Consider the following 10119-nt stretch of genomic DNA (forward strand, 5'->3'; position numbering starts at 1 on the left):
TAGACAAGAACAAGAAAAAGTCACAAGCCAAGGATATGAAGGTGAATGACTACGAAAAGATTTAAGGCCAGTGAAAGAAGAACAAACTGACAAAGACAAAGGGAAGCACAGAGACTTATACACACAGGACGATTGAACACAGGTGAGACACTTGTGGAACAAGTGCAGACAATGACAGGAATTCAAGTTAGAAACATAAGAAGCAAAACTTCAAAATAAAACAGGAAACAGAACGTAGAAAGAAACAACTGAACATAGTTGTGTCAAACAAAACCAAAAACTCTTTATCTAAGAGAGTCCGAAGCCTAAAGTCGTGGTTTGATCCCCAGCACCTCCAAACCACATGTCAAAGTGTCCTTGGGCAAGATACTGAGCCCAAATTGACCCGATGATCATCTGTGTGTGTGTGTGCTCAATTTTAGTGTTATTTTCAATAAGAACCCTGAAAGCAAAGGTCATATTGGTCAGTTCTGACAGAGATCATGTGAGAGATCATATTCCTACTTATTGTTTTATTGCCATTTTTATTGCAAGCGACAGTCCTTACAACCCCCTGACTCCCCCCACAACAGGTAACTCAATAAACTGCTCAATTAAAATTAATGAAAGTGTATTTCATATTGACACACGTTAGCGTTCTTGAACAACACTCCAGCAGCTCTGCTCATGTTTATTCATTAGAATAATGAAGATTGCTTGTCGCATCCTCCAGAAGAAGAGCGACTAATTGAGCACTTCATCTGCTGTGCTGCAGTCGACTCATACCACCTAAGAGATCAGTTAGAAGCTTGTCCTAATTGTCTGTGTGCTCATTACTCAGCCAGGCATGGGTTGTAAGCAGCGGTTGCTGCTGCTCTCCTGGCAGGGCTGCTAATGGAAGAGGAGACCCCTGACATAGTGAAGGCGTTCTCCAGGGAGCCTCACGCTGGGCTGAGCTGTCAGGCTTAGGTTGATGCTCTTGCTGAGAAATTTTTAAATGCACAGATGTCATTTATGATCTGTGAGTGTCTTTATTCTGTGGCTGAGCTGTTGTCAAGGAAATCTGAAAAGCTGAGCAGTAGAGCTCTCTTGATCAATCAAAGTGTGAAGCGGGTGTGGATGTGAAATTGTTGACTTGGCAAATTTGAAGAAGTGATCAGACACAGACCCCAACTTAACCTCAGACAGGATTTTTGTGAGGTGGTTTCTGAAACTATTTTACCATTCGACAAGCAGTCCTGATGATGTATATGTAAATAGTGGAGTCTGGCTTTGTGTGCGTTCTGTTAGGTCAGAAAGACTCAAATAGCAAAATCCCCCCTGTCAAAGTGTGTCCATAAGTTGTGCTCTTACACAAATTCAATGACAGTTTATAAGATGGAAACTCAATCTCAAACATTCCACTTATTCACTAAGGCCTAAAAGTGTCATGTAATAACTGTTTACCCAGACTTTGTGTCATTTTAACATTATATATCACAGATGTACATTGTTACACAAATTACCCCCAAAGGAAATACAATAATGCTTTTAACAGTTACAGATACAATAAGCTTTATCATTATATAAACATAATATATGTTTATATAATAAATATTAACAAAAGAAAAGCAATAATACTGAGAAGAAGTGTGGTGAATTTCAATTTCAGAATGAGTAGCAAGAAAACAATTTTGTTGCTAACAAAGGTATAATGATAATGTGAACCAGAGGGAGTGAAAAAGCAGTTACAAGACACTGAATGACTACAAGAATGGACCCAAAACAGTAGTTTTTTATATTATTGTAAGTTTCCATTTTCCATTTCATTCAGACACAACCTGGAACCAAACCGTCAGGCACATGTGTGGAGAAAATAGATTAAAACAGATTAAATCACAGACTTTTTCCTCTTGTTTGTGTGTGGTTGTCAGGTTGGGAGCGGTGTCAGCTGGCATGTTGTGTGCCCTCACCACCTTGTCTCAGCAGCTGGAGAATGAGGGTGCCGTCGATATCTACCAAGTGGCTAAGATGATCAACCTCATGAGGCCAGGAGTCTTCACAGACATTGTGAGTCTGACAACACTGTAAACTGTCCTTCTGTATGACCCCTGCATGTTTCTTGTCTAAGAGGAGCTTAAGTAAATCACACATGCATGGGTCTATTTGTTTGACGAGTTCAGACCAGTACAAACAGAACAAAGACGTTATGGCTGATTATCAATTCTGGTGGAAATAACACATGGCCTCAGTATAACTATAATCTAGCGACAGTACAACTGTAGGATTTGGCTCAAGAAGAAAAGCATTATTTTGTTCTCACCTTTTCTCTCTACCTGTCTCTGATTGGTCCACAGGACCAGTACCAGTACCTATACAAAGCTCTGCTCAGCCTCATCAGCACCACAGAGAACACTTTGGGTCCTCTGGCCAGGGACATAACCGGGACCATGGTGTCCATGTCCGACCAGTCCGACCAGGCAGAGAGCATGGAGTCATTGGTGTGAGGGAGGTCCCTCAGAGGCCCAGGGCTGAGCGCGTCCTGTGCGAGGTCCCTGAACCTACAAAGCCGGCACTTAACTTTGTAAAACGTCGAGGAACTATTGAGGACAAGACTTTTTGAGGCCTTTTTTGCCAGACTCTTGGTTAAAACAAATAACCTGATTACTTTTTTACACTGATAAAAAGTTTTTGATATTTATTTTTTTCGCCATTTTATGTCTTAATGTTCTCCTACTGAAGGGTTTGCACCTGCGTTTTTGAGTTTCACAGCGGCGTTGGTAGGCAACGAGAAACACTTTTCTGTCTTTTCTTGTTTGCACTATATAATGTCAGTGTTACTGCCTATACTAAAGCTGACTCACTTGGCTTTTCCTCACTTGAGCTCTGATTTTTTTAATTTTCTTTTTTGACATTCCATGACTTTGGCCCTTATTCAACCAACTGCTTCTGTGAAGGACATTGTTCTGCCTGCCACCTACCAGTTCATTTAAAGCAGCGGATGGAGGAAGTTACAAACTCTCAGCCTCAGTAACAAAATGCTGGTCAGCTTCAGCTCAGTATAACCTCCTCATCCCTGCTCATCTCTAATATCATATTACCACTCATCTATCACAAGAACCAAGATCTTGGAGGCTTGTCACAGACAATTAGTGCTTGTTTTCTGAAAGTAATTACCCCTCCATTTTTATTTTGTTGCCACTCTCTCCTGTTAGCAAGTCACATTCATGTTAGAGTACCTGAGGTGGTGTAACAACTGCTACTGTGAACTTTTATTATTTCTTTGTATAATTCATAATATGCTTTTTAATATATGGGAATACTGTATGTATACATATATAAATATATCCTTATCATAATAACTTTGTGATTTTTGTACATGTTCTTTGTGGTCCCCTGCCGCAGGCCAGTTGATTTCCACTACATCCGATAATTTACCACTCCAGTGCTCACAGCTGACTGACAGCAATCTGGAAGCAGACACCCTCAATCCTCTACGTTCTTGTATGCTGTTACATCATTTGATCTCACACACACAAACACGCATACAGATGCCACAAGTAGAGATTTTTTATTCAAAACATCTGATGATGCAACCTCTTGCCATTTTGCCATCTTTTTGAAAATCACGTTTTGAAAGGTTTTTTTTGTTCTAGTCATTGATTCATTTTGACAATTAAGTCACATATTAAAAAACAAAAGAACATTTATGTGGAGCCATCATTTACCCACATGCGACTGTATGTGTGTGTGTCATTGTATAGGGTTGAGTAAGTATGATCTCCCGGGGAACAACAGACTCAACAACAACCTCTATGCAACAAATAGCTTATGTTCTAGAAATGAAACAGGGTTTAAAACAGTTTTTGGCTTCTCGGTGTTAGTCTAGATTTTACTCTTCACAATCAGTTTTTTTCAACATATTCATTTCAATTGTGCTTACGTTGTCTTAAACATAAAAAAGCTGAAAAAAACAGATTTGAGTTCACAACATGATATGTACCACATTTTTGACGAGAATCTGACAAGAAATATTTCCCTATAGGATTTCCATTAAGTACTAATTTGGAGACCTGAAGCTGATGCTTTTATAAGACACTTATTATTCACATACATACATTGTGATGCTTTTTTTTCTGATGAATCATTTAAAGATGATTCATTCTCCCTCAGTCTGCCACCTATGTAGGCTTGGGTAAGATGAGCTGCAGTTTTTAGTTTGCAGTTGAGTTTTTTCATTGCATATATCATGGTGTGATCTCAAAGTGCTCTACAATATGGCGAATGAGAGATGTGTCTAAGACCAGGATGCATTTATTGTAGCATGGAGTACGTAATGCCCAAAATGTGCTGAAACAAAAAAGTTGTCTTTGCTTTCAACATATTTTGGTTTTATGTTACTGGAATAATATGACAAGCACCTGAAAATGCATTTGATAAGAAAAATAATCATTACCCAACCCATCCACTCTGTCAATCTGGAAGTGTTTTGTATTTTTGTTTCTGTCAACAAATTCCATCAGAAGGTGTTAGTCTGTCCTTCACTTCTTTATGATTTTACTTTCTTGCCTATGGCTATCAGCCTGTCTGAGATGGAGGAGAACAATCTCAGACCTGCCCTGCTTCTGATTGGTTATCTAGTTTACCCATGCCTTTGTTGGTTGGGTTGGTCAAGTTTGGGATAAGGAGTGATGATGGTTAGGATTAGGGTACAGATATTAGGGTAATGGCGCAGCCTCACATATGCGGCTCAAAGTTGAGACCATGCCTCACCAGAGTTGGCGATTTTCGCCTCCTAGCTTGCACAGCTTGGAAGTGAACAGGATGCAAAGATTTGCCTCAAATACATTCTTGTATGTGTCAGCAGGCCCTGAGCCCATCAGAAGCAGGGTAGGATCAAGTCTTCTGCCACCTTAGGTGTGAAAGAAATTAAGCACTCTAAGCCCACTAGTTTTTGTAGTTCTAAATAGTAATTTCCTAAAACAGGTCAACCAAGTGGATTTTTGCCAATAAAACATTTATAGAATAACACCCATCTTATCCTCTATCCTTTATCCTATCCTCTAAATCCAGGATGTGATTTAACAGCAGCTGTAAACAGGCCTGAAGAGATCAAATATAATATGTTGCAAACTGGACGAGCAAAAACTGCATGTTCTAAGTGCATTTGGTAAAAGACAGAACAGGTCCGAGAGCCATGCTCGCTGTCAGTGGTGACTATTTGTTCTACCCTCCCAAGGCCTTGTGTACATATTGTCCATTCTCCACTCATTTTTCTCCGGAGAGATGTATTTTTGTGGCCTACAAGCAAAAAGCAGAGTGTCAGATGTTTCCTGCTTTAGCTGCAGTAACCCCTCACACACACAACCATTATGTAATTCCTTAATTCCTACTTGTTTTTTTCTTCAGTATGTTCAAACTCTACCACAGATTTAGATGATATTCTGTAGCTCTGTTTTCGATGGTGTGAAATTGTGAAAGTATTTTCCTGACTTTTTTCCACACAGCACAAAACAGTGGGTAATGGCAAGAGAAATGGGGGACAGATGTATTTCCATTTTTTAGAAACTTTAACCAAAGACTTGAATCCTTCCCGTGGAGCAAAAGATCTTGGAGGAGCTTTTCTCTCTCTTTTGCCAACATCTCTCTTATGACTGCCCAACCCCCATCAGCCAACCAACCCACGCACACACACAAACACACACACACACACACACACACTCAAACACACACACACACACAAAAACAGATGCACGGACAGACACGTCACCCTTTCACTTCACTTTAACCTAATTTTTTTAACATTGGCATTGAAGTCATTGCAGTTATTGTTGTCATTATCATTTGGGAAACAGAGAAGAATCAATGGATAATCTGAGTAGGTAGAGGAGCATTAAAGACAAACTATTTCGATTTCTTTTTATCATGCAGTATTATCTCCCCAATGGGGCAAACAGTAGAAACTGTCCAACCTAGAGGGACAAATCCACAGATCATATTTGTTTCTGGACATTTTTTTTCATTTGTTATGAATTATACACTTCTCATAAGTGCCTGGTCACACCAGAAAGAGGCAAAGCAAAATTAGTTTGTAGATATTAAAAGATATATGAAAATGAACTAAACTAGCATTCAATTAAGACGTTAACTAGCTGATGATGCTGGTTTGCTACCAGTTGCTAATATTTAGGTAAAATTGCCAATTCTATCCATACCTGCAGACTATGCTACATCTCTCTACAGAGCATGAGTGACATTCATTTTGGGTGGAGTAATGCAATCAATGTGATAGCATCCTCCATTTTTACCTCTCTGTATCTCCCAATTATTATCAGTGCTGACAGTTTGCTGTAGCTTCATGGTGTGGATTCATATATAGAATGTACTGTTGAGTGAAATAAAGTGCTTTCTGAAATGCTTAATATGCTGGTGTGGCCAGGCCCTTCAGATTGCCACTGCCATGTTTCTGTCCTCGGTTTCATGCATTTCTTGATCATTGTGATCATTCTGAATGAAAAATGTTTTGTGTTGCCTTGAAGTGCACATGCAGCTGTACTGTCATTGAAAATGTACATATATTTTGTTGCCTCTGTAACACAGAACTTCTCTTGAAACTGTATTTGCGAACTGTGTCAGAGGAGTGTTTCAAATGGTATCATCCACTTTTTCATTATTTCTCTTGACTGATTTGTAACCTAAACATATTTCTTTTGCTATTTGTTGAGTTTTGTGCCACAAAACTCACAAGATTTCCCATCTGACATGTCTGATCTATTATCACACACTACAATCTATTCTCTTTCATGTGAACTCACTTATGGCATTGCTGTTTATGGTGGATCCTGTGGAAGCCAGGTCTCTTTGTATCCATGTCATCAGATTCCAGTTTCCAGCTTCACACACTCCATTAATGTCGAGGCAGTGATTGTGATATTAAGATGCTATCCACCTTTCTTTTGATTTCTTCTGGTTTTCCTCCTTTAGAAGCTACGATTGTGCTGTCACCTCTCTTGTTTCTAGATAATTTCCTCCTTATTGACCCATTTTGGAAAGGTGGATGTTCCTTCCTCTTTTTAAACATGAAAATAGAAACAAAAAAGATGGATTTCTTTTTCCCTATTTGTTTTATTGAAAGCTATATCAAAGCATTCTATGAAAGTGTTATTTAATATGTAAATGGTATTGCTATACATAAAATAAAATATGAGTTTTGATGTAATTTTCTGAAATAGTTTGTGCTATATATTTGTTGAGACTCTAATGTTTCTTGTGAAGCCACTTTCCCAATAACCTGCGTGTTCCAATCTAAAATCATAATTATACTAACACTCTTTCAGTATAACTATGAAATGCCACCATTGTATCTGAAAATGTTCAGATATAAGTTTCACTGAAAATCATCCATCCACCTACAAATTTAATTACGTTTTAGTTATGTCTGTCTGTATGTAGAACACATCTCACAAACTTACCTTAACTGCTTCACACATCACATGTATATTGTAAATTGCAGTGCTAATTTCAGTCCAATTCGGACATGTGATATATTCAATATTAATAAAAACCACTTTGAGCAGATATCTCCCGGTTTGTTCCACAAAACACGAGGACACAAGGAGGTTAAAGGGAATAACTGAAAGAAAATTTTTAATGAATAAATATAATAACATTTTCCAAATTTTACTTTGTCATATAGAACATTGAACTGATAAGCATTACATGGTCCCACAACCCCTTACATCTTTCACTTAATAGTAAAAATATTGACAAAAGCTGCTTAGTGCAGAATTGAATCTTGAGAATCTTTTATTAAAAATCTTGGAAGATCAGTTCATGGTCATAAAGGGATTAAAGGTATGACTATTTAGGAAGATCGTTGGTACCAATTGGTACTTCAAAGGAGGTCCACGTAATAAAGAGCCATTTGTTATGCATTCAGTCACTCTGTGCATTACCTGTGCATTAGACAGACCTGGTTCATTCAGACGTATTGTGAAATATCACTCTGCTGCAATTTACAAAAGAGATCATGCCAAAACGCCCGAGATTTAAAGCCATAAAGGACCATAAGGGCCTTCCACGTTGTGATGAACTACAAGCTCCACCTGATGGCACAATCACCAACAAGTGGAAAGCAAAGAAAGAGAGACAGAAGATCAATCGTGAGAAGGCTGATAGGATAAATGGTCCTGAACAGTTTCTGTTGACCAGTGAGAAGCAGTCCCGTTCTGATGACACGATCGCCACCAAGGGAAAAGGAAAGACGGAAAGAAAGAAAAACAATCAGCTCAAGGCTATGAGGATTAACAGCTCTAAAAATGTGAATGACACCATCTCAAAAAATGGGATAGAGGTCTCCATCCTGGAGACCAAGGAGGAGGGTCTGTCCGAGAGGCTCACGCAGGCCACAAGTGAGTTGCAGAAGTATGAGGAGGAAAATCTCTCTCAACTCAATGATGAAAAGAAACAACTGGAAGAGAAAAGGAGGGGAATGGAAGAGGAAGAGAAGGAACTGCAGGAGAACAAGAAACAACTCAATGAGCAAAAGAAAGAGCTTGATGAGCAGAGGAAACTAATGGAGGAAGAGTGGAAAGAACTTGATGAGAACAAGAAACAACTCAATGAGCAAAAAAACCAACTTGATGAGGAAAGGAAACAAGTGGAGGAGGAGGAGAAGAAATTTGATGAGAACAAGAAACAACTCAACGAGCAAGAGAAAGAGCTTGATGAGGAGAGGAAACGAATGGAGGAGGAGGAAAAGGAACTCCTTGAGTACAAGAAACAAGTGGAAGAGCAAAAGAAATGGCTGGATGAGGAGAAGAAGAAGAAGAAGAAGCAAAGTCTTTGGAGTTACATTAGAAAGAAATGTAACAGATTTAAGGGCTGCTGGTTCTTCAGCTGTTGGGCAGCAGCAGCCTAGTCCATAGAGACCTAGCTTGGGAACAAGAGGGTGGCCAGTTCAAGTCCAGCATGGACCAAAGGATGAGAGGTGGACTGGTAGCTGGAGAGGTGCCAAAAAATGAGTGTAAAAAGAATTTGGCATTGCTGTTTATGGTGGATCCTGTGGAAGCCAGGTCTCTTTGTATCCACATCTCCACTTTCCAGCTTCACACCCTCCATTAATGATATTAAGATAATGTAACACCACGGTGAGGTTTGTCTTGGGTTTTTGTCTCGTGACTTCCTGTTTTATTTAGAAAATTAACTCTCCTTTCGTTTGAGGTCACTTGCCCTCCCTCATGTGTCACCGCTCTGATTTTCTAATCATGTCCACCTGTTGCATTACCTTCATGTGTATTATAGTCTGCGTCTCCCTTTGTCTTGTGCCTGAGTGTACTGTTTCGTCCATGCACCCCAGCCAGTCGCCACAGTTCACGTTGTCTCTCAGCCTAGGAGTGATTTTTTGGTCTAGTTAAGTTCGTAGTGAGTAGTAGAGCCTCAGTTTTTTAGGAGTACGTTTTCGTCTGGTCTTTTTTTGAACCGAGTTTTGTTTTCCTAATTAGGGGGTGTGTTGAGTTTGTAGTTCTTAGCCCTTTTTTCTGTTTTCCTCCAAGTGGAGTGATTTTCTGTTTCATACATTTCTCTTTTTTCTTGTTGTTTTGTTTTTCCCTCCGTCACGGAGTGACGGGTCTTTATTATTGAAAGAATTATCTTACTGCCTAATTCTTCATTTGATCTGCTTCATTTCATAGCCTGTTATTTTGGGTCACTCTGTCAGAGGGGTCAGAGAGGGTTCACAATAAAGCTTGAATTAACAGTCAAACCTCTGCATCTGAGTCCTCCTTCTAGTCCAGGCCTGACAGATGCTATCCACCTTTCTTTTGATTTCTTCTGGTTTTCCTCCTTTAGAAGCTACGATTGTGCTGTCACCTCTCTGTTTCTAGATAATTTCCTCCTTATTGCCCATTTTGGAAAGGTGGATGTTCCTTCCTCTTTTTAAACATGAAAATAGAAACAAAAAAGATGGAGTTCTTTTTCCCTATTTGTTTTATTGAAAGCTATATCAAAGCATTCTATGAAAGTGTTATTTAATATGTAAATGGTATTGCTGTACATAAAATAAAATATGAGTTCTGATGTAATTTTCTGAAATAGTTTGTGCTATATATTTGTTGAGACTCTAATGTTTCTTGTGAAGCCACTTTCCCAATAACCTGCGTG

General features: G+C 39.1%; 1 protein-coding gene across 1 annotated transcript in view; it reads left to right on the forward strand.

Moving 5' to 3' along the window:
* LOC109640020 (receptor-type tyrosine-protein phosphatase gamma-like) overlaps window positions 1–9721 on the forward strand; it is a 350667-nt gene extending 340946 nt beyond the window's left edge. Inside the window, exons 28-29 of the mRNA XM_069513834.1 lie at window positions 1893–2028; window positions 2316–9721. Coding sequence (XP_069369935.1) covers window positions 1893–2028; window positions 2316–2465 — 286 coding nt within the window. The 3' untranslated portion in view covers window positions 2466–9721. The remainder of the gene's footprint in view (window positions 1–1892; window positions 2029–2315) is intronic.
* Window positions 9722–10119: the final 398 nt, after the last annotated feature.

This window comes from Paralichthys olivaceus, chromosome 2 (genome assembly GCF_024713975.1).
Source record: "Paralichthys olivaceus isolate ysfri-2021 chromosome 2, ASM2471397v2, whole genome shotgun sequence".
In the NCBI taxonomy this organism is placed as follows: domain Eukaryota; kingdom Metazoa; phylum Chordata; class Actinopteri; order Pleuronectiformes; family Paralichthyidae; genus Paralichthys; species Paralichthys olivaceus.